This window comes from Aulonocara stuartgranti (assembly GCF_965226115.1).
Source record: "Aulonocara stuartgranti genome assembly, chromosome: 6".
NCBI classification, from domain to species: Eukaryota; Metazoa; Chordata; class Actinopteri; order Cichliformes; family Cichlidae; genus Aulonocara; species Aulonocara stuartgranti.
In genome coordinates this window covers 33,266,885-33,291,978 of record NC_138944.1, presented here as the reverse complement: position 1 = coordinate 33,291,978, position 25,094 = coordinate 33,266,885, and the positions used below count along the sequence as shown (strand labels likewise).

Sequence of the window (25,094 nt, the reverse complement as noted above, 5' to 3'; positions counted from 1 at the left end):
ACATATTGCATTGTTTTATTTTAGAACTCAAATATCCAAATTTGGCTTACAGACAAAAATGTAGTCATATACTCTGCAGAACACTTTAGGGCTCCGTGTGAGACGAGATTTCTAAAATCCAAATAGAAAACAAACGTTTTTTATTGTCAATCAATCGATCAATTTAACATTTGAGGATAGAGAAAATGAACCTGATTGATCTACCTAAACCTTAACACTGTTCAAATAAGAGGAATGATACACTCTGAGGTGTAGGCTCTAGGCTCCCATCAATACTTACATTTTTAAACAATGCTTCAGCAAATGTGAGTCTATTAGACACATGTTGGAATGTTTAGTTATGCAAAATCAAGCTATTTAAGGATTAAAGTGAAAACTGTAAGTGAACATGTTAAACACATTTAACAACATTAGCGTGTATTATTGCGTATATTGTATTGTCTACAATGTTCAGTTTATCTATAGCCTGCAGTACACCAGGAGAGTGGTTATTAAGCTTTTTAGGAATGTAAACAATCATTTATAAAACAGCCATCAATGCAAAAATATATCTTCATTTCACTTTAACATTACTTTTTGAAAACATGTGTTAATGACACTGTGTCTCCTTTGTTTAACAACTTGTATATATCAGCATCTATTAAATAGACAAAACACAAACAATAATAATACTTCTGAAAACCTGACCCTTTGTTAAGTTATCCAAATCTGAACTGCTTGAAATCAGGAAGAACATTTCATGTCATTCTGTAAATGATACTTTCTCTGATCTTCTGTCTAAATGTACAACAAATAAAAACAAAAATTCTGTCATTGTGTGAAATTGTGTTTTCTGGGTTTTGAATGACACAATCCAAAGATCTGACATAATAATTGACAATAATTCAAAATGATTCTCGAGCTGGTCCTACAAAATGGACGGAGCAAAAAGAATTTGTAAAAGAATTTCTGTTTTATGCATAAATAGCACTTTTTTCTATCCTGGTTAAACATTTCATACAAATGTAAGCATTATGTACAGAGTAAAAAACAAAGCTGTCATGGCTTCAACACGACGTCTGTCAAAGAGGTTAGAAAAACAGCTTTTCAAGTATTCAAGTACCAGAAGGAAAATCCACACTGATGTGTCAAAACGTGCTGAAAGGAAATGTTACCAAGCTGCATATTTTACCTTTCATAGTGATATGAAATTACATTTTCCTTTAAGAACATCAAGCACTGCTGATTAGAAAACATTCACTGCTGCCCTCTGTGTATTTCCACCAAATAACAAAAAGAAGAAGCACAAAACAAAACAAAACAAAACAAAACAAAACAAAACAAAACAAAACAAAACAAAACAAAACAAAACAAAACAAAACAAAACAAAACAAAACAAAACAAAACAAAACAAAACAAAACAAAACAAAACAGTGTTTTCAACCTGTTCAGGTATCAGGCAACATAATGTGACTGAGCGCTAGACAAACTAGATTATTTTCTGTTTTAATTGTAAAAACATAAAATACTGAGACTCATTTGGTCTAAGATGGAAAGATGAATAAAGCTGATAACCAGCTATAGAAACCAGGACAAGTAAATAAAATAAGAGACTGTTTCTATGACTTGTCACTGTGCCACTGAGCAAGGTGTTGAACACTCAACTCCTCTGTGGCTTCCCAGCAACAAAACGGAAAGAGATGTTATTTTACCAGAGAACTCTCAGGTGGGATGGAGCGCTGTACACATGCAAAGTAGGAAAAAAAGATTGTTAATAATAATAGTTTGTAATAAGAAAAGCTTTAAAAGGATCTTGTGGCACAGTCATATAATTGAAAGCAAGTTGCCAGAACCTTAAACTTCCATGTAGACTTTTGTCAAAGCAAAAGCAAATGTGCACTGCACAACAAGGATCGTGCACGTTTTTATCCTTTAATATTAAGAGGTTAGAAAAACCCCAGTAAAACACAGCTGAAACAAAGAGTTGTGCGTGTGAACACTAAAACACTTTTCAGTAGCATTTGGCCACTCAAGTCACTCCGAGTGAGTCTGAAGCCTCACGTGGTGGCGATCTTTCCGTGCACACGGAAACGGTAAAGACACGTATACTCGACGTGACCCCAGTTACTGAGAACTCTCAGCTCCACGACTCTGTAAACCATGTCGCTCGGATTCTGTGTGAGGCGGAGAAGAAAAGAAAAGATAGGAAAGAAAGTTAAACAACAAAATCTAAGTGTAAGGGAGAGCATGCAACAAACACTTATGATTACTACACTTTATACAGAAGCAGAAGTAGTCTGCTCGTGCTCTGTAAATATAATGAGCGGTAAATATTAAGATGGGCTCATTTGAACTCACAGGAATCTTAAACGTCTGCGTTGGCTCTCCATACTCATCGTAAGTGAACGTCCCCAGCAGTGTTCCTTCTTCTGTGTCGTTTTCCATCCCCTGGAAAGAGACAAATGGCACCTGGGTCAGATTTCAATATTAAAATTGGCTTTATGTCACTCTCAAAGGTTTTCTTTGAGACTTAATTCCATACAGTACTCCTATATTAGGTCCTACGGTTGATAAATGGCAGATTTAGATCATCCACATTTAAAAAATGACAAGTGAAATAATAAACAAGTCAAATTCATGAACTACAAATATCAGAAAAGTTACAATTTGTAGCTATCACATTGTGCCGAGGCTTTTTAATAGGAAGTGGAAGAAAATGAATGTAATAACTGGCAGGTATGCGTGTCTGTCAAGCAGAAAACTCTGCTGTGGGAAATTCAGTAAAAAACTGCAGCTGCTCAAGGTTACACTTGAAGCTGGCTCCTGTGCTAAAAAGCGCAAATTTACAGCACAATGGTACAAAGGTAGTTTTGCCCTGCAGCTACTTTCGGCCTTTACAACAAGTGTATGGAGTGTATTAACCTTTAACTGTAAAGGCTTAAACTTAGAGATGTGTGTGCTCTTTTGGTGCCTTTGGTGGATTTTTCATGGAATTATCTAAGCTGCACGGTTACTTTTACAAACAGCTGTGGTCCAGTTAAGGTGAGTAAAACAGTCTTAACAGTGTTAATCTCTACATGATCAATGGAATTTTTGTCTTCAAACACCTGAATAAATTTCCAGACAAAGCAAAACTGATACATATGAAAACTCGTATATGCAAACTGATATTTCTCTACTGTTTCAATTCATATTTCAGAAGATTTAATATCCATTTAAAAATAGATAAATACATAAATAAAAAATATTTTTATGTCATGGTTCAGGCTGTACAAGGTTAAGATCCAGCTTGCAAACCATGCTTGCTAGCTTTCATCCATATACATTTAGTTCTGACACCAATAATGGAACATGGCAGAGGCAAAAATGCTAAAGCTTTAAAATCCAGTGTGTGCTGTCACCGTGGACAAATGCAGAGCGTGTGTTGTTACTTGAGTTATTGCTGGAAATGTGATCACATGTGTACTGTGTGCAGTTCAATCTGATGTTTTGGTTAATTTGTGTAAGCATGTGTACTTGAGAACCAGCATGACTTAGCAGCAGCTTTAAATGTCTCAACCACAAATGCTGCCTCTGAGGTATAATTTCACATCTTTACGTCTGACAGATATTGTAGTACATCTGTATATCCTAAAAAGTACGTGATGCTCTGGCTGAGGACAAACAGACCTGGTGGGTTCGCTCTTTCCTTACCACGAGTACCCTCCCTGCTCCCTCCATGTATCTATGTTTGAGCTGAGTCATTAAGACCCACGAGCTCACAAACTCTCATTAATGATGAACTGACTGCTGGCTACTGGTTATTTTCCTGCTTCATGTTGACTTGCAGGCAGCTTTTTCTTTTCTTTTTTTTTAAGCAAGCGCAGGCAGTCATGTGTCCCCACACTGTTTCTACACTGGAAGCACTCACATAGACTTTAAAGTCTTTGGGTGCTGAGTCAATTCGGCCAGTGGGAGAGTTGTAGCGTGGTAGGTGGTCCAGTGTCACATGAGTTATCCGTATGGGGTGGGACAAAGAGATCACAAGTGTTCCCTGGACACCATGAAACGCCCAGCATTTCCCTGGAAGCAGCACTGGGTAACCCTGGGGAGGAAGACAGCGGGAGATGTAGTTAGTAAAAATGAAAGGGCTAACAGTCTAAAGTGAAAAGCCCTGAGGGAACAGATAAGCAAACTGATGGTCATTGTACCTGAATGACAGTGCGCGGGCTTTCAGATGGATACCAAAGAGGGAAACCAAACAGGGTCACACATGCTGAACGAATACGGTACGTCTCTGAACACCTGGTACTGATCACACTGGCACCTATACACACACACACACACACACACACACACACACACACACACACACACACACACACACACACACACACAGGGCAATAAGAGTTCTGAAATGTTTTTTTTAATCTTCTATATGTTATAGAGTGTAAGATTAAATGACAACAATCTTTGCTGATGACTGATGACAAGATGCATGAATGTCATTTAGAATAATTACAGAAGACAAATCAACAGGCAAATAAATTAAACAACCAATAACTAAATATTTAAAAAGTGTTTTTTTGGGTGCAAAAACAGCAAACACACACATGCACACACTGAATTTTAGCAAAAACAATTTGATCTTTATCCAAACATTCCTGACCTTGAGTCTCCAGGGCAAAGTCAGCCACTTTATCAGCCATGGGACGTCCACAGTCTGCGCAGCTTCCACTGCTGCTGAGCCTGATTGCATCCTGCTCCTTATTCACATTCACAAACAGAGTATACTATTAAGTATTGACAGGTGTAACAACTCATATCTAGCAGCATAAGCGCACACACACACACAGTTACTACTAGTTACCTTGATGCGGTCAGTGAGCCACTTCTCCATGGCATGTTGGAGCTCAGGTGTGAGGTGATTGTGTATAGGTGTGTTGGTAGGATCAGGGCAGGGGGCTGGAGGAGGCATCACCTGGATGGATGACAACTCCTGGGCCAACTGCAAGAGAAAAGACTATGCATAAAACCCAGGCAAAGTTCCAGACTGCATTCATTAAGCTTCGGTTGCTTTAAATATAGATAAGTTGAACCTATCAGGACTTTTACCTTATTATTCTGATCCTCTAAAGCTTGGATTCTGAGGGTGAGGCTGGCAGCAGCAGTGCTGCTGTCTGACTGATAATCTGCCATCCGGCTGCTCAACCTTGTGACCTGCTGCTCCAGATGCTGCCGACTGTCGGAGTCTGTGGCCTCAAGCTTGGCCTTCATATCGCGCATTTCCAGCTGGAGTCTCTCCTTCATCTGTTAGAAAAAACAAGTGAAGGAAAACATGACATGCTGATAGGTGAAGTGAGCTCATAGATACCAGGCTGTCTCTTTCATAAATTTTAGATCTCATGTTTTAAAGCCAGGTTTTTAAGTCATATATGTTCATCCTAAAAGCTAACCATGGTTACCCGTTTATCAGAAAGCCTTTTTGTTGTTTCTAAACCTTAAATCAAATTAAAATTTCTTTAAAATAAATTCTCTTCAAATCAGAAATTATGCCTTTGGGGAATTATTCAGCAACTGTACTTCCCGAGTGCTTGTAGGTTAGTAAACAAACCTCTGCATTTGCTCTAGATGTCAACCACTAGATGTCACTCTAGCATACCTGAGTTTTGACCCTGTTACTATTAGCCTGTGTTCCTTTCTGACATCCGTGGGCAGAAGCTCTACCACCCACAGGGTTAACCAGAAAGAGATTCTCTCACCTGGGAGAGAAGCAGCTCCTGCTTCATCTGCAGCTCCACCTGTAACAGATGCAACACATCACTTTCACCTCAAAATAGATCAACATGCAAGGTCTCAAAGTAACACCAATGCATTTATTTTAGTTTTCCTTTGTTTTATTCTGATATGGTTAGACAGCTTAATTTTTGTTTGTGCATGTGCGTGTGTGGAGGGAGGGTGCAGACTTTTTTACTCCTGACTGCAAGGAAATGGTTTGTTACCAGAAGACGTTGCATCTTTTCATCTACTACAGCAGACACAATGGTAGGATCCTGTTTGAAAATACAAAAACAACAAACTATTACTGCAACAAAAAAGAACCCAAATTTTCATACAAACATATTAAGAGTCTCATAACAGCAAGCTTAATCAGAACAGCTATTACATTAAATATATTTTTGACCTTTAAAAATGCTTCAGAATTGACTGAGAGGTCCCTGAACCGGTGAACTTCTTGAAGGACTTACAACTAAGTCTCAAAGTTTTGATCATAAACATCATAAATCCCATCCCTTGTTGACTCTGTTTAGCTGGTTAGAGAACAGTGGGGCTCCAAAGTGTAGCGCTTTACACATTTGCAGGTGGCTGCATTTGGGTTTGTGTCAGGACGGGTAACTGGTGCAAAATATCCTGTGAATCAAACATGTGGTGCTGCCTGCTGTCGCAACCCCTTGTGAATAAGAGAACAACCAAAGGTAGCTTGGTAAGAGAGAAATGACATTGATGAGAGTGTCGTTGTTCTCAAACTGTAACTCTTTTAACTGAGAATGTGATGCACTTATAAAGATTTATAAAGAAAATACAGTAAAAAGCACCTTTCAGCAGCTCTCTTATTTCCAATTCATCACCACCACAGCAGGTAGCTTTGCTGGCTGATTTTTGATCCGTCATGATCCCCCAAGGGATTTGTGTCTCCTCTCAGGATCAAACTGCTGATCTTTCACTTTCAATTTGTAAACCACCCACAGTGGAGAAAACAGACTCTGTGAACCTTTAAAAATCCACAAATGTGTGCTGGGAAAATACTACACTAGCAAATCTCAAGCTTGGGCCGCCATGATACCAGGTTACACTGAAGAAAACAACAATGATTGCTAACAGTCAAATTCATCTTTAACTCATTGTCTGCTTTTTTTTTGGATAAATGAATAAAATTTAAAATACAAGTGCACGGATATAGTGAGACAGGACTATCAATTGCATATAAACAAACAACTACACAATGATTTATGTCATTATTACCATTACTTAAACAATATCAAGATTTCATTTAAAAATATGTATTGTATTGGGAGCAAATGGCTGCCTCTGCCATCTGTTGGAGTTCTCTCGGTATTATTGGATTTGAACTTTACACCTTGAGACGACTGCTGCTGTGGTTTGGCATTGTTAAATAACCCCTCGTGCAGGCCTTGAAGATTTGAGCTTGAGCACTATTATAAAAGTTTGTCATTTATAATTAATCAATCTACTTAGTCACTCAGACAGTTAGATTGATCCAGCACCCATCAATCTAACCAGCAAGAAAAACAGTCAGTTGCAGAGCCCTACCACCACAGGTTTGGAATAGATGTTGTTGGGTTGGGCAGGAGGAGGAGTAGCAGGCACAACAGGCTGTGTCTGTGATGGGCTCTTTGTGACATTCATGCGGGTGATGAAAGAGGTGAGCAAGGGAAGGAACAACCAAAGACCTGGAGAAAACAGAAGGGATAGTTCCTGAACAACAGCACTCAGAAGCACACAAAGCAAGATCACCCAACTCTAATATTCAACAGTGAAAGCCTCTTGTAGTGACTGACATTTACAGTGACTCATACAGTCACAATGAGGTGGAGAAGGGAGTAAAACCCCACCACATGATGCAGGGAGCAGACTAAGCAGTGCTGCTTTGCAAGTCTAAGAACCCTCTGCGGCAGAACCTACCACGCCTACTTTTGAGGGGAAACCCCAAGCTCATAGAAGATTACTGTACTGTCTTCAGGAAAATAGATCAAGCAGAAAATACAGCGGCTTTCTAAAAACACAGAATATATTCGATTTCGTTTATGTTACTTACATAAAAGTAAGATGAGGAGGAGGAGGAGAGCCACACCACAAGCCTTCTTCATGCGACTGCTGATTAGAGAATTAGCTGCGGGGAAGAGAAGGAACGTTGATTTGCAGGGATTTTGATAAGCTAGAGCCAAATCACATGCAGCAACTAAGAAAAAGTATGTAGGATCTGTATATAATGCACAGGCACATGTAGATCCATACTGAGCTTCAGCTACAAGAAGTAACAATGATCATATACAAACACCATACCTAACGCTGCCACGTCATGTGTTTTTGCACATACTGTCGCACCGAGCATCAGGGCTGAGTCTGCCAAAAGAACAAACACGAACAAAGAGATTATTACATGGCAGCGCAAAGACACGCAAACACAAGCAAACTTCAACAACACTCACCGCTAAGGCTGTTGAAGGCACTTTTGATTCTGCTTCTGTATCCGGTATTGGGATCCCCAGTGTTAATGCTGACTCTACCAGTGCTGCAGGGGGCGGCCATGGGCTTCCTGTAAGTACCCTCAGAGGACGAGTACCCTGAGCTGTCCACGCCACTCTGACTCAGCTCCTTATGGCTGGGTCTAAACTGTAATCCTGGCCTGCTAGAGCTGCAGTGCCCTGCAGGAGAGCTGTTTCCTGGAGATGCTGGGTGGCAATGAGGGGGTGTCTGCCTCGGGGTTGATGATGATGATGGGGTCAGGGCAGGCCGCGGGGTGGCTGTGGATGGGGTGAAAGATACGGTCCTCATGACAGGTTGGCTCTCAATGGTTAATGGAGATGGGACTAAGAGCCAGATGAGAGAAAGAAGCAGAAAATGAGATAAATAAATTAGGTTCCTTACACCAATACTCCATCTGTGTCCATTATTACAAAGAGTAACTAAATAATTGACAGTCAGTAAAATACCGATAAGGGGTTAGAAGTAATCCAAAGCTTTGTTATAGGCAACAGTTTGGAAACTTTCTCTTTAACCTACTCTGAAAACTTTCAGATTGTGATATTATGTCATTACCACTTATGCACCGTCGCAGCATACTGACCTGGAGTGACAGGTGTGTCAGGGGCAGCGGAGCTAGTATTGCTGTTGGCTCTGCTGGAGGTACGGGAGGCGGGCTTGCGGGTCCCGGCCTTCTTCTTGAAAACCCTGAAGAAGAAAAAGTTGGTAAGAGAGAAAGGCAGGGTTACATTACAGACTGACAATCAGAATGTAGAAAAAAAGCTTCAAGCACAAGGGCACAGAAACCAGTAACTTACTTAACAGGGTTTTCACGGTAGGATATAGATATGTTGGTCACGCTGCTTGAGTCAGATTCTTCATCTGAATTATAGTAGCCACCAGAAACCAGGCGAGAACTTCTGCGAGACATGACTGAAACACACAGACAGGGAAAGATAGTAAGTCTCAATTTACTCAATATACATAACAGAGTTACTGAAATTGGATAATCCCTGTAATCAGCAGACCTAGTCAGAGCAGTGGAATAGGATTTTAGTGTGGTGTTTTGAAGTCCACAACAAACACTGCTGCATTGTGTTTAGATTGCTTTCAGCTACTCTTAATACATAATCCTTAGGCCTACATAAAACTGCAGTTTTCACCTACAGTAACCTCATTTGCCAGCTTAATTTAGATAGAGTGAATACACCATCGCTAACCAAGAAATTGCCCACAATATAATTAGTAATATAATTAGTGATTGTGCCTCTTCTATATAACTTAATATGCTTGGCTTAAAAGTTAGAAATCATCTGCAAGAAAAAGATGAGAAAAGATAAACTGTGACTGTCAATGTACAGATACTGTGGAAGACTTCAGTGTTATATGTGAAGGTGTAGAGTAAAGCACAATCAAACAGTTTCAAGAATTAAAGACAGTTTTAAATATGAAAGACATATAGAACAGTGATGTAGTAGGGGGCTAGTAGCTTTCCGCTAGGAGTCAGGTCCAATTCTGAGCCACTGAATTGGACCTCCCACAGAAGTCTGTGGTGTTGTTGCCCTTTGGAGCATTTTTAATTCAACTTTCTGACAAACAACTTGCTGCGTGGTAACCATCAAATAATCTTTACTCCAATACGCCTCTGGGCACAGCTTACTAATGAAGCTTGCTGATAAACTCACCCTCTTATTCAAATACACCCAATTCTAGCTCCAGAACACACAGAGACTGAATAGTAAGGCTGGGCCATATCATACCGTTCACAGTAATACCGGTATAATGTTGGGCAATGATAAGAAAATGAAATATCGCCATAGAATATGGGTAAAACGCATATGTGCAGTGCCTTTGTTTTCATACGCACATGGCGGAAAAAGCGTGCCGGTGACAGAGAATGAGAAGAGCAAAAGCGGATCGTTGAATAAAACGGATGAATCAGAATTGGTTTGTAAAAATGCTGCAACTTCACTGGTGTGGAACTGGTTTAGCTTTCGTCCATCAGATACACAACAGAGCACTGTTTTTGGTAGCGCATGCTAGCGGGCCGCCGTTATTACCGTGGTGTTTGGAAAATACAGCACACTTAAAATCAATCCTTTGATTTTTCTGAAAATCGACAGAGCCCCTTATAATCCCGTGTGCCTTATGTATGAATTCTGGTTGTGTTTACTGACCTTGAAACGATTTTATGTGGTACACGGCGCTCGAAAATCTGTCAGACGTTTTAGTACGACTTTGCTAAGCTACGAACCCGCACCGCTTGATGGATTGTTGGAGCATTACGGCTATCGTAGGCAGGAGCCTCGCGGAGTGATATGTACTGTGCTTCAACATAATATTACCATATTGTGTGTGTATAACCTCTTTTTAAGTTTTGTGGATATTATACATGGTTATGCTGAGGATATGCCGGCCAATTTCCACTGGAAATGCCTTTTGGTTAAACTGTCAGCAAGGCATTTGCATTTGCACTGTTAAATTTTTATATAACTTTAATGCACATAAAAAACAGCTGCTTGTTTAAGTGAAAATACATTGATGGGTTTTTTTTTCACTAATAAAGTTGTGGAGTTGTAAAGTGTTTTGTCTAGTGTCAATTATATCGTCAGTTAGGGCTGCTCAATTAATCGAATTTTAATCACGATTACGATCTGGGCTTTCAACGATCATTAAAAATGACTGAGCCGATTATTAGCCCCTCCCTCATTTATCCGCGACACCTTAAAGGCCGGTCCGTGAAAATATTGTCGGGCATAAACCGGTCCGTGGCGCAAAAAAGGTTGGAGACCACTGATTAAGAGGACCCGAGGGAAGCTCGGAAAGCTAAGCAGAAGTTATTTGGAGAGTGACTGCCGTTGGTTGAAAAGAGAGTTTAAAAAAAAACTTCAGTGGTGTTGCACACTATTTTATATTATTTTTTTAAAGTCATTGTTAACCCTTTAAAGCCGGTCAGAGCAGCATGCTCCGTTTTGCGTAACTATTTTTAAATCCCTGTAGAACCTGAACCGTGTAAGCTAGCGCAATAATTTGTTTTGCATATGAAACCGGAGGAGTTGTACTTACATCTTATGACATCAGCTTGTCCTCGGTCACGGTTTCGTTCCACATATAGCTTTGCAAAAATTGCATAAAAAGCGCTTGCAGCAACAAAAACATAATATTCCAGAAACACGCTTTGCCGTTCCTATCAGCTGTTCGTAACACTTCCCACAGTGAAATGATGCACATGCTGTTTTCTTTGCAAATTTGCATCATAGGATTGTTTTTTGTTTTTCCTGCAATATATAAAAATTGCTGTATCTCCAAAATAAAACTATGAAGACACTCAAAATAAATTTCCTGTTGTTGTAAACTATTTTTTGCAACTTTATTGTATTTAAAGTTTTGAGGGATAAACCTCTTAAATTTCTCCAAGTAGAAATATATGTAAACAAAACAAAAGCGATTTTCAATTTTTTTTGTAGTTTATTGCACTTTTTTGCAATTAATGTAGTTACTATGGACTTAATGCATACATATTAGTAAAATATGGGCTATAACAGTTGTATAGCAACTTGAAATGCTCCCACAAATGGCACTACAGCATGTAAAAAAAATAATATAAGCTCTGGTGGACTTGGTTCTATAGTAGGTCTTAAAGGGTTAAATAAATATCGTCAAATAATTGTGATCTCAATTTCAGTGAAAATAATCGTGATTATCATTTTTGCCATAATCGAGCAGCCCTATCGTCAGTTATATCGTTATCGCAAATTTTCAAATGTATATCGTGATAAATATTTTTGGTCATATCGCCCTGCTCTACTGAATACTATAATGCCAATTCAAATTCAAAATGGGACTTCACAAACCAGTGAATGACTGCAGTGGCTATTTCCATCTGCTATGTCTGAGCAATGTTTTCTTTCTTTTTTTTTGCCTCGGTCACATTTTTTCATTTTCACATCAACTTTTCTCTCGTTCATTTCATAAATATCTCTACGGGGAGTCAAGAACTGGTGACCCCAGTAAGTCAAACTGGCAGCTCAATGCATCTTTTAGGACTTGCATGTTTCAGTAATGATATTTCCTGTAATCACATTAAATAAATAAGACCATATGTTCACCTTTAAGAATGTGGCATTATTATTACAATAAAACAGTAAAGCAGCAGCACAGTGAAACGCACAGTAGCAGTAATAGTGATGCGGTAGTTGTGGTAGAAGTAATATTAGTAGTATGTCACTGACAGATGCTCTTTTGGTTAATCTTGGTTGCCTGTAATCCAGCTAATCGGTCCTGCTGCACAAACACTCAACAGCACCAAGATTTACAGAGTAAATATAAACCCCCCAAAACACCATGAAGGCATTTGTACATGCAAAGCTTAAAAAACAAGGACATACACTTTCATTACGCTACAGTGCAGACACATTTACAGTATAGAATACATGATAGACAGACACACATGCACACACAGATGCATACCTTAACAGACCCCGCATACTTAAAGTTCAGAAAATCTTCAGAGACTATCACAGGTAGCGAGAAGGATCTGAACAGCTCTATGTTGTTACAAAACATCTATGAGGTTAACTTTCAGCACGGCAGGCATCGTAAAGATTATGTAACAAGCATCTTAAGCTAAGTGATCCCATTGGTCCACGATGTGCTCTTACAGTGCGGATAATTAGCAGCAGCTTTACCGCCTGACAGCTCCTGCAGCAAGTTTATTGTTACACATTCAATTCATTACAGAAACACAAAACACGAGCAGTGCTCTGACGATGGGGTCAAAACATTCAACTCCACATTAACCCTCTTTCCTGCTGCACATCACTGATAAGACCAAAAGAAGAGCACCAGTACATACCTGCAGCTACAGTTCCAGACAATCAGACAAAACGAGGCGTTCGACAGTAACAGGACGCTGAAAGTTAGAAATGCTAGCTGCACGGGGCGTTTCTCAGCTCAGTGACAAGTAGAGGCCCCCAGGAAATCCACCAGCCTTTAGATTCTCTCTGCGATCCTTTCTTTTAGCTTCTGACTGTTCTCATGAAAGCAGCCTTCCTGTCTCGGAAGTTTTAACGCAATCAGAGCTGACATCCAATAAAAGCCTTGATGTCATTAGCCGGGGATGCGATCACTGCAGACTTGTGCAACTGAAATGAGCGGCAGAAGATGACAAAAAGGGAAGCTGCGTCTGTGCATCTAACAGACAGGAAGCTGATGCACGAGGACACATGCGCGCCGAAACCCTCACTTTAAAAAAATGGGCGATTGCCTTGTTGTTGTTTAATATAATTACTTACAAATCATGACCCTGCTTTACAAACAAACTTTGTCCAGCAAACATGCTCAACAACACCACACAAACTCTTTACATACTTTTTCTCTAGTTTTGTCACCCTCTGCTCGTCTGTTGATTCAAGACTCGAGGGGGTGAAAGACTGAAAGAGAGAAAAGAGTAAATATCAGCAGCCACACCGTTTTGATGTAAACAGCCAATAACAGCAACACTGTACTTGACGACGCCCTGCAGCCCCTGTGGTGGTTGCTACAGCCAGCCTGTTCTGTTTACTGTGAATAAGGAAAACACACCATCATACTGAAACTGCTCTGTTGCAGAGACAGCTACGTTTCCAATACATCTTTCCTATGAAGATGCATATTAAATCTGTTTATTTTTTGTAACTTGCACCTTCTTCTCTCTATCAAACAACCAGGCTGTTTAAATTTAAATTAGATGGAGGGGCTCTTGTAGCATGTGACAGGTAAGAGCTCTTTTTAAATCCCATCATGTCTAACAATCTAATCTGCAGATCCCATCATAAGAACAAAACAGAAAAACAAGGGTCATGTTTATTTAGACTAAACAGTGCAAGCAGCCTGGACCTGCTGCTGAGGAAACACACATTTACATTTCTTTCTTCTTAATACGTCAAGAGGCTTAAGCTAAGAGCGTAGAGAGGGGGAGTATTTTGAACTTAATTCCCCTAAAGCCTCCCTTACACTTTAAGTGGCATCTCAGTGGAGCCTAGCTCAGCACAATTCTCCTCCTGAACATCACCGACCCCCACCCCACACAGAGGACACTGCTGCACCAAGATGTCCCTCCTCTTTTGCTCATTCCACTGAAACACTGCAGCCGTGTTTGACTGCGTCCCACATTCTTGTGTAGGTTTACTTTCCTTATTTGGGGCTTGTCGTCCAGTCCGCTTGATCTAAAACCCAATTACATCTTACAATAGTCTGTTCATGCTGTAAACTGAGAGAGCTGTTTTTGTCCTGGAATGCCCGCGTGACTGATTTGAGGCCTTTCATTTAATTTCTAAGCATCTCACTTCTAAAGAGCTGCTGAGAAAACATGTTCTGCCTTGGTCACCCTTGCACTGCTCACAGGATCTGTCATTGAGGTCTGATTCCTCCATGAGAATGTGCAGTATGGAAAGCCAATAATGTACAAATGTGAGGATGACAACATCCCCCCCCGTCAGAGACAGAGAAGCCTGATTCAGGTCCTGTGGGAATCAGGTGCAGAAAGACACAAAAGCGGCTTTTCATCAAGAATAGGCAGCACAAACTGCACAGCTCCCACAGAAATAAATCTGCCTCAATCATGAAGAAGGACAACAGTGACAAGTGCATCACATTCAGCCATTTAGTCCAAATGAAAGATGAAAAAGTGAAATGACAGAGTCTCCCAAACAGTGTGGAAATCCACCAGTTATCCATTTGTACTGTACTGGAATCATTTATAAACAGCTGTATAAAGAATTTGTTTTGGATGATTCGACACCAACAAAAATAATTCAAAAATGTCAGAATGTCAGAGTAAGAAATTCCCATATAAATATACTGACTCATATAATTAGTATAGTCTCTTAGAGTGTAAAACAAGTCAAAAGAAGCAGAAGAAGAAGAAAATTTACTGGAACAAAGCTCACACATCGCCTCGCCACAACATCGCCCTGCTCGGCTATGATGCCTGCTGTGCTACATGTAGTGGAGACAGTGGCGGTGGCATGAAGGGTTTGATATCAGTAAAGTCTGAATTACTTATATTTTTATAGTGTTCCTCGGGTCAACAGTGTTGTGGAAAACATAACACAGGATTTGATGATAGTAAGCAGGGCTCAACAATATGAGCATTTTTGCTTTCACAGTTTTATCTAAAAGAGACATCTGAGCAGTAAATTGAATTAAGCTCTGGGCTGTAAAAATATACCAGGGTCACCAAACATCTGGTTCAATAGATGAAAATGTGGTTTCCTGGATACGGCAAAACTATTACATCTGTGATAGGCCAGTATGTTGATTAAGCTGTAATAATCACACAAGCAAAAAACAAACAAAAAAACAAAAAAACACGTTTGGTATGTGCTTCAGTTTTGGGATCATGGCACTGCATTTTCACTGCAGTTGGCTATTCCAGTTCTTCCTGTAAGATTAAGGCCAAAAAAAGCTGCTACTTTCCATTAAAACAGGTTCAGATACTATTCAAAACTAAGAATTATTATCAGGTTAGACACCCATTTGCGACAGCAATGATAGCAGCAGACTTGACAGGGTACTGCTGCAGACACACAGCCCCTCCCTCACTAACAGTTGAACCAGCTGACGTTCACAACACTAAACAACTCTTAAAGAGGAATTGAAGAGGCCAGTAAATCTCCTGTTACATCAACACAGAAGTATTAAACAGTTATTGTAAATGTTAACACACCCAGTGCCATACTTTTGGCATGACCTAGGAGAAATAATTACCCCTTTATAAAATATCAGTAACCTTTCACTTCACTAAGCCAATGTTTTAACCACTACGCTATGGAGACACTAATGACCCTTTTTTAAAATATCAAGTATTGTCTTGGGTGCAGGTATTTAGTTTGTCATAACAAGCCTACTGTTTATAAGAGAGAACTCTAAGCTAGTTAGTGGTTCATAATCAATAATCAGTGTGTTGCTTGAACTTTTTTCAGCTTCTGAAGTGGGGCAGGTCCAAAAAATTTTGAGAACCAAGTACACACACACACACACACACACACACACACACACACACACACACACACACACACACACACACACCAACTTGTTTGTGTGTAAATGAAGGCATAAATGTTCAGTAAAAGTGGAAGTACTGTCCATCTTTCACAACCACTCCTGTTAGCATGCTAAGGCTGTCTATCAGCAGCTGATAACAGATGATTACAGATAAAGCCTCAAATGTCTGTTCCAGAAACCCAAGTATGCCGGCAAAAATAGACTTCTATATTTCAGTAACAGTATGACTCACAGGCTGTATAAAAGCGAGGAAATGTCATACCAAACTGAACTGTGCAAGCCAAATGGTTCAGGACCATTACAGCCCAAGCACAAGCACATGTAAAAACACATGTGAGCCCGTAAAGCTGACGGCAGGAATCTCTATTGGACAAAATCAAAGAGTGGAGATTGAGATGTAGCAGCATTATTTGCTCAGGGCTGGGCAAAGAGGGGCACTGTTTCACTGTCAGGACAGCGACAAAGAAGGAACGCTGACACGGCCTGTAACAACAAAGATGTAGAGGGTGAAAGGAAGAGTAAGAGCTGATGCAGACTGAGACAAAGACACTGAGACACAGGAGAGAAAAGAAGAGACAGAACAGGCAGAACAACAAAGATGAAAGCTTGGCTGGTGATGGAGAAGGTGTGAAATCACTTTTATGATTTCACACTTTTATGAATGACTGAAACAATTCAGAAAAAAGAAGAAGAAGAAGAAGAAGAAGAAGAAGAAGAAGAAGAAGAAGAAGAAGAAGAAGAAGAAAGTGTAGAAATGAAGGGAAAATGGTACGGTAAGAAGGAGTGGGGGAAGAAAGGAATGCCGAGAATTAGTCTTCATCAAACCAAACCAGCCTGGCACATGGTTTGTGGCTAACATTAGTACCGTGCCAGTGAAATATGACTCACTCACAGAGAGCGGATGAGTCATCAGTGTGCACTGCCTTCTAACAAAAGGACCACAATCTTTTTGTAAAGTTTAAGGGGAGAAAATAATTAAGCACAGTTTTTTAGCTAAGTTGCTACCTAACCAGGTCTGTTTACAACAATGTGACCCAGTTAATTAATGTTTATTCTCTCAGTGTCTCTCTAAATAGTCTGCTGCATGAAAGAAACTTTATTGTCAGGGCTGCGAAGCTGTTTTACCATCCCTGCCCGAGACTCTCAGGCAGGCCCATCTGCTTTCTTCCAGCCTCACACAAAACTCATATATTTCAAGTAATGTGTTGAAACAATCTTTATTTTAAAGATCTTCTGAATTAATCTCCTTCCATTTCCATACTAATAATTCCAAATGTTGATCCAACATGGCGGCGCGTGCACACGCAGCGGCTTCTCTCTCTCCCGAACAAACTACTTTTTCGTGTTTTTCGTCCTGTAAGTTGCAGTGTTTTTGTAAGTCTTTGTCGCGTCTATCTGTGTGCAAGCGAGGATATGCCCGAACACTTCTTCTCGACATCGGCAGAAACAAACTTTTTAAGTTAAACTCTGTGGACACCGAGAAGCTGAAAGATCTGGGTCTGCTCCGAAGGCCTACTCAATCACCGACCCCCACTCCCGCACTTCGCCCACAATGGATGCGCCTCAAGCGGTGTGAGAGGAAGCAGAAGAGGGGTAAGCGCGGTGGCATCCGAGCTAGGCTAGCGGCTAGCCCACACAAACCCGCCATCCCCTCTATCGTTCTGGCCAACGTACGCTCGCTAGAAAATAAACTGGACGACATCCGACTGCTACGTTCATCTCAAAGGAATGTAAAGGACTGCTGTGCTTTTGTGTTCACGGAAACATGGCTCAGCGACAGTGTCCCGGACCGCGCCATTCAGCTCGACCAGCTAACATGCTACCGTGCTGACAGAGTCATCGTCGCGGGAGGTAAGACCCGCGGGGGAGGACTTTGTGTTTACATCAATGATGCCTGGTGTCGCGATGCTGTTGCGGTCTGCAAACACTGCTCACCAGTGCTGGAGTTAATGGTTATTAAGTGCCGGCCATTCTATCTACCGAGGGAATATACAGCCATACTCCTGTGCGCTGTGTACATCCCTCCCTCCTCCAATGTCAACAACAGGAGTGAGGCACTGAATGAACTGTACCAGCACATCAGTGAGCAGCAGACAGCCCATCCTGATGCTTTTCTCATCCTGGCTGGGGATTTCAATCATGCAGACTTAAAGTGCGTGTTTCCAAAAATACAACAACACATAGACTTTCCAACAAGGGGAAATAACACACTGGACTTTGTTTACACCACCCAGAGAGGAGCTTACAAAGCTTTTCCCCTCCCCTACCTCGGCGCCTCAGACCATATCACTGTCATGCTAATGCCTGCTTACAGACCGCTCGTTAAAGTGACCAAACCGGTTCGTAAGCGGATACAAGTGTGGCCAGAGGGGTCTTCAGAGGCTCTACAGGACTGCTTTAATACTACAGACTGGAACATGTTTAAGCAGGCTGCCACCTACAACAACACCACTGACCTCCAGGAGTACGCAGAGACTGTTACTGCCTACATCAACAAGTGTATTGAGGATGTAACAGTCACGAAAACCATAACTGTCCGGGCCAATCAAAAACCATGGATGACAGGAGAGGTCTACAGGCTGCTGAAAGCTCGGAATGTTGCCTTCAGAGTTGGAGACGAGGCAAGCCTGAGGACAGCTAGGGCCAACCTTTCCCGTGGCATCAGAGAGGCTAAGAGACAGTACTCCAGGAAAATATCTCATCACTTCAAAGACAGCAGAGACTCACGGAGCCTGTGGCGGGGCATTCAGACCATCACAGATTACAAGCCCCCACCACAGACCTGTGATAGCACTATCCCCCTGCTGAACGAGCTGAACACTTTCTTTGCTCGCTTTGAAGTCCAAAACAGCACCACTGCACAGAAGACCCCACCCCCTCCTGGTGACCAGGTGATGACTCTGTCACCGGACAGCGTGAGGAGATCCCTCAGCAGGATCAATGCACGTAAAGCTCCGGGTCCTGACAACATTCCTGGTCGTGCACTGAGAGACTGTGCAGTGGAACTCACTGATGTCTTCACAGACATCTTCAACATATCACTCATCCAGGCTGTCGTCCCCACATGTTTTAAAGCCACCACAATCATTCCGGTTCCAAAAAAGTCATCTCCCTCCTGCTTTAATGACTACCGTCCTGTTGCACTTACTCCCATCCTGATGAAGTGCTTCGAACGACTAGTCATGCAACACATCAAGACTGTCCTGCCCCCCTCCCTGGATCCCTTCCAGTTTGCCTATCGGCCCAACCGCTCAACCGATGATGCCATCTCCACTGCACTCCACTCGGCACTCACACACCTGGACAAAAATGACTCATATGTTCGAATGCTGTTCATAGATTTCAGTTCAGCATTCAACACCATAATCCCCCAACAGCTCATTCAAAAACTGGTCCAGCTGGGGCTCAACACCTCACTGTGCAACTGGCTGTTGGATTTCCTCACCGGAAGACCTCAAGCAGTACGGGTTGGCAGTAATACATCCAGCACCATCATTTTAAACACGGGGGCCCCGCAGGGATGTGTGCTGAGCCCCCTCCTCTTCACTCTGCTGACCCATGACTGCACTCCATCATACAGCTCCAACCTCTTCATCAAGTTTGCGGACGACACAACGGTGGTGGGTCTCATTAGCAACAGGGATGAGACCGACTACAGAAGTGAGGTGAGACGCCTGGCCACGTGGTGTGCTGACAACAATCTCTCTCTGAATGTGGAGAAGACGAAGGAGATTGTTGTGGACTTCAGGAGAATGCACACCCAACATGCTCCTCTGACCATTGACGGAGCGTCTGTGGAGAGAGTGAGCAGCACCAAGTTCTTGGGTGTGCACATCACAGAGGATCTCTCCTGGACGTACAACACCACAGCACTGGCCAAGAAATCACAGCAGCGTCTCTTCTTTCTCCGCAAACTAAGAAGAGCAGGAGCACCAGCCCCCATCATGTACACTTTCTACAGAGGCACCATCGAGAGCATCCTGTCGAGCTGCATCACTGTGTGGTTTGGAGCCTGCAATGCGTCCTGTCATAGAACCCTCCAACGCATAGTGAGAGCTGCAGAGAGGATCATTGGTGTCTCTCTCCCCTCCCTCCAGGACATTTACAGCACCCGTCTCACTAAAAAAGCCCTTTGCATAGCGGCTGATCCCACACACCCAATGCAAAGCTTCTTCAAGCTGCTGCCGTCGGGGAGGAGACTGCGGAGTCTCCAGGCCAGGACCAGCAGGCTGAAGGACAGCTTCATCCATCAGGCTGTCAGGAAGCTTAACTCCCTCCCGATTCTGCCCCCTCTCCCCTCTCTCCTCCACGGTCTCACTGAACTCTGTCACACACACACAAACACGCACACTCTCTGACTCACTCACTGGCCTGCACCAGTTACCAGTCACTTTGTGGAGCATTGGACTGCCATTACCTCATAAGACTTTGTTGTTACACTTTCTCTTACCGTACACTACTAAATCTCCATTTGCACTATTTGCCTATTTGCACTACTCTGCCTGGTTTACACTCAATGTCACTTACCCATTATATTGTATATTATATAGCTTTCTTGTTATATGTAAAATTGTATTTATTTAAATTTTTACTTTTTAATTATTTTACTTGCATTTTTTAATCACTTTTATATTTAAATATATTTAAATGTTCATTTGCTATTTATCTAGGGATTGAAGAGTAACGCAATTTCTATTCTCCGTATGTCCTGTACATGTGGCAGAATCGACAAATAAAGTTGACTTTGACTTTGACTTTGACTAAAGTCACGGCCAAAAACTTTACCTTGAAATCAAGCCCTTGATTGCATAAAAAAAAATCCCAATTTTAATTTTAACTGTAAAAAAAGTCTAACTTCCCTTACACTGAACAACAGCTGGATTACATGAACTGCGCTGATCCAAATTTGTCGAAATTAGGCTGCAGCCGTTTACAGAGTTTTCCTGCTGCCCTGTTTTTACTCGTGTCCAGTGCTGGATGACTTTTTTGGTTAAGCCGAATTATTGTTATCTCAGGATGGTGAGATGACCCCTGTTGTTCATAGTATTCCCAGAGTATTTAAATTTATTTAATAAAATATTAATATCTGGTGTCCCTGTATTAATTATTGATACAATGTTGCCAAAATCTCCCCCCATTTAATAGTAGCATTTATCTGTAATATAGACCGCTGCAGGAATGATGTGTTTTTCTAGCCCACCCTGATTTTTAACACATAATTGCAATCCCTAAAGTAAAAGACCAATGTTAGGTTAGAAAATTACTACATGACAGTTGTATGACTTCACTACGACCCTGTGCTCAATGTCTCCATGGTCCTTTGTTAGTGAACGCCTTTACAAAAACACTTAAGGCTTCAATATTCATGATTGTGTATTTATTGAAATACATCCTATAGATCAAGATATTGTGTGTTTTGATCACAAAAGTTAAAAGCCTCTAAAAAAATTAAAATGTTAACTTCAGGCTAAGGAAACCAGAAGTAGAAAATGCTAACTCATTTTGAAGCATTCTTCTTAAACTCCAGCAGGAGACAACAGCTCTGAGAGTAAAAAGAAATAAGACTGTGGAAAAGTCTATGGTAAACATATCTCAAAGATGCAACCACAGTAAACACTACACGCATATACTAATGATCTCAATCTGCAGTTTGGGGGCTTTTTGAATACAACACGATATTCATTTTGTAAACTACACTCTAGTTAAAAGCGATTGAGGATGATGAAGCAGGGTGTGCTTTAAAGATTGAGGGGTTGCTACCCTAGCAGAGTGAATGGTCCCTTGATTGCTCTGTCGGATCAAGCCCTCACTAGTCACGTCTAACTTAATAGTGTTTACATCTACTTTTTTACATACAGTCTATGATCCTTACATGAAATAAACAAAAACAAAAAGAAAATTCCGCAGGGATGATTTATGCACTTCATTAGATTTTGCAATACCTAAACATACCTTTACAAAAATGAATAAATGAATGAATGAATAAATAAATAAATAAATAAATAAACTGTGGTTACATATTGAAAGACAATAGTATGATACCGTAACGACAGACAAGCCCAGTAGTTTTTTTTCTTTCTGGTGTTGTGATGTGGTTGATGTGAGACAAAAGATAAACACCTGTTTAGCCAGTACATGTAACAATGCTTCCCTACACAACACACTTAATATGGCAATAAGGTTAAAACATGTTATTTACAGCAAAACAGTTATCGCCAGTTTGGCCAATTTTGCACTTGCCTTTCTTAGACACACCCTCTGAGGGCCTTAAATATTCCCTGCATGCCCTCCGTTGATCGAAGTACAGAAAAATAATTGCTTTTTGTGAAATTTAACCTTTTGTGCACCTGCACCAAGCTCAGTATGGCTAAAGTAGCCCTCAATGCCCAAGCTCATGTTATGTATTGCTGTGGACAAATAAGACTAAATGCTACGCAAGTAATATATGGCAACTAATAATAATAATAATAATAATAATAATAATAATAATAATAATAACAAAATGGTAATAAGACATAAACACTCCCACATAAAGTTGTTAAGTAGTGGTCTTATGGGGACTAGCAGAGCAGCCTATGCAGAAAAGTATGGCAGGTTAGTTAATCACCCATTACAACAAACCAGTTCCGCCTACATATGACACGCTGACATTTAACTTCGCTGTTTAACTACATTCATCGCTAAATTAACACACATTTCCAGCAGACAGCTAACCCCACATGCTTTCAGAGTGAGCAGGAGCTGCAGGCAGCTAATGTTGACAATAAACTGTAGTCGCTAAACTCAACGGGCAGCCAACGGACAAAAGCATCCTGAAGCGCAGCTGAGATGCAGGGAGACACGAAAAGTCCAAAATTCAACCTTAAGAAACTGAAAAAACACGAATTACCACTTGGATTCCTTAACCCCGTGCCCGTAACTTACCTCGTTAAACTGTTTAGTCCGTCGCAGATAAATAATAATAGTATAAAAAAAAAACACGCCAACGAACAGCAAAGACGGTTAACCAGAAATATTAATCCGCACGGAGACTGAACTTAAACAAACATGCCCGTTTTGTTCAACTCTGTTCAGTTAGTCCCAAAATAGCAGCCTGGTTCATGACGAATTCCACAAGTAAAGTCTAAACCTAGATGGCATGACTGGGCTCAACAGACGCTTGCTGTGACAGCTCGGAGGTTTCACCGCAACAAATGTTGACAGCAGCGGAGTCAAGCTAGAGCGAAGAAGAGAAGCACTTCCGGTAAGGGTTTGCAAAATAGCGGTCGCCCAACGAAACAACGAAAATAAATGTAAATTCATTTTTTTCTGCATATCTAACTTCCGAAAGAGAATATAAGTTTGACAGTGGGCTAAACATTAAAATCCATTTAAAGTGTGCTTTGAATAATAGACACCACATCCGTCTAGTTCTCTCAGAGTTGAGAGACATATTATTCTATGCATCCAGATTATCATTTGTTCTAAAATTAATAATAATTAACCCAAACTCGTGTTTCTTCCTTTTGTTGTTTCAATTATTTTTTAAAAAGAAAAATGGCAAGATTAAAGAGATATTTTGACCGGAAATTTGTTCAGAGAGTGCCTTTTTAAAGCTGTTTATTTATTTATTTTATTTTCTGTACACGACCGCAGCTATGATGCGGCACACTTTGAAACCGTTTCCGGTTTCGTTCCAGCGGTAGCAAACAACAGATACACGAATGGCTCCATCTAGCGGCGACAAGTGTGCTCCTTCGGGATTATTTTTCCATAAGCTGCTATTCAGAAATGCTGCCACACGGTGGCGCCAGTTCTCCGCGAGTAATTTACGTGCTGAGCAGGCCTGCCGCAAGTTAATGTCTCTGTTGCACCATCATCTTGCAGTTTGCAGCGTTTAGAACAGCATTTAAATCTATACTGTATCATGCATTATGCGTTTGAATTGAATATCAGACTGAAGACTGAAAGCTGAGTTTAAAGGAAAAGGACACATTGAATCCAGATTTCCACTTAAATGAGAACGTCAGACAAACTACTCATAAGCACACACGACTCTCTGTGAAATCTTTAATCTCCAAAATATTCTTTCATGTTTTATTACAGGTTATTTAAAAGCACACTAAACTCTTTGATTGCCTATCACAGTCGATTTATTTGTTTTGGTTAGGTGTGAGGGCAATTCAAACATTTGATAACACTTATCTATTATCCTATGTGTAATCTTGTATCACTGCATCTATTTCCCCTGCCTTAGTTAGAATAATACATTCTGCTTTATACCAATTCAGGTTAGAATGGCTGCTGGTATAGTTAGAAATGCTTACTGGATATGTGACACTAATTGGTACTAGTGCTCTTGATTTAATGATGCAGCTTCTATTTTGTTCATTTCTTTTAAAATGTACACACAGAAGACTAAAAGACAATATGAGAGAAAAACTGCAGCTCCAGGAACAGGTAATGCAACCAGATCAAGGTCAAACTACTCAAAAAAATAGGCCATTTTTTGGATTTTTCTTTTTCTTTTTTCCCCCTCTGAGTGTCTTCATCACACGTGACAGGCAAAAAGTCCCAAAAAACACAACAAAATGCTTTTAAGCGAAACCCTCAGGGCTCTGGTACTCTTTGCAATACTGCAAGGAGCCCAAAAATAAATCTAATCTGACCTTATCACTGGGCAGACCAGGTCCAGGCAGGGGAGGGAAGGTGGGAGAGGGATAATTCTTTATTCCAACAGTCACCTAAGGAAAAGTGACCAAAAAAAACCAACCTCTGAAATGCTACTGGTATGTCCGGATTGTTCCATATTTGATAAATAATTTCAGAAGGTCTGAAGACTATCA

At 40.9% G+C, this 25,094-nt stretch overlaps 1 protein-coding gene across 3 annotated transcripts; it reads right to left on the bottom strand.

Moving 5' to 3' along the window:
* On the bottom strand, window positions 1-23,502 carry sun2 (Sad1 and UNC84 domain containing 2). Of its 3 annotated transcripts, XM_082537217.1 has the most exons (17): window positions 23,194-23,502; window positions 13,594-13,655; window positions 9,042-9,156; window positions 8,828-8,931; window positions 8,190-8,570; window positions 8,044-8,103; window positions 7,796-7,870; window positions 7,291-7,430; window positions 5,961-6,011; window positions 5,721-5,759; window positions 5,074-5,268; window positions 4,829-4,966; window positions 4,628-4,724; window positions 4,170-4,285; window positions 3,890-4,063; window positions 2,338-2,427; window positions 1-2,153 (listed from the first exon to the last, which is right to left on the bottom strand). In XM_082537217.1, exons 3-17 carry the CDS (start codon window positions 9,152-9,154, stop codon window positions 2,037-2,039), a joined length of 1,890 nt encoding a protein of 629 aa, XP_082393343.1. In that variant the 5' UTR covers window positions 9,155-9,156; window positions 13,594-13,655; window positions 23,194-23,502; the 3' UTR covers window positions 1-2,036. The 3 variants fall into 3 exon arrangements, with proteins under 3 accessions (XP_082393343.1, XP_082393341.1, XP_082393342.1); XM_082537215.1 differs by lacking the exon at window positions 13,594-13,655; XM_082537216.1 differs by lacking the exons at window positions 13,594-13,655; window positions 23,194-23,502 and adding an exon at window positions 13,079-13,550.
* Between the last annotated feature and the right edge of the window lie 1,592 nt (window positions 23,503-25,094).

Coding starts and splice junctions, on each gene's coding strand:
- sun2 (XM_082537217.1), bottom strand. CDS start 9,154: ATGTCTCGCAGAAGTTCTCGCCTGGTTTCTGGTGGCTACTATAATTCA. Junction 7,871..8,043: donor ACATGACGTGGCAGCGTTAG/GTATGGTGTTTG, acceptor TCTTCCCCGCAG/CTAATTCTCTAATCAGCAGT. Junction 5,760..5,960: donor AAAAGATGCAACGTCTTCTG/GTAACAAACCAT, acceptor CATCTGTTACAG/GTGGAGCTGCAGATGAAGCA.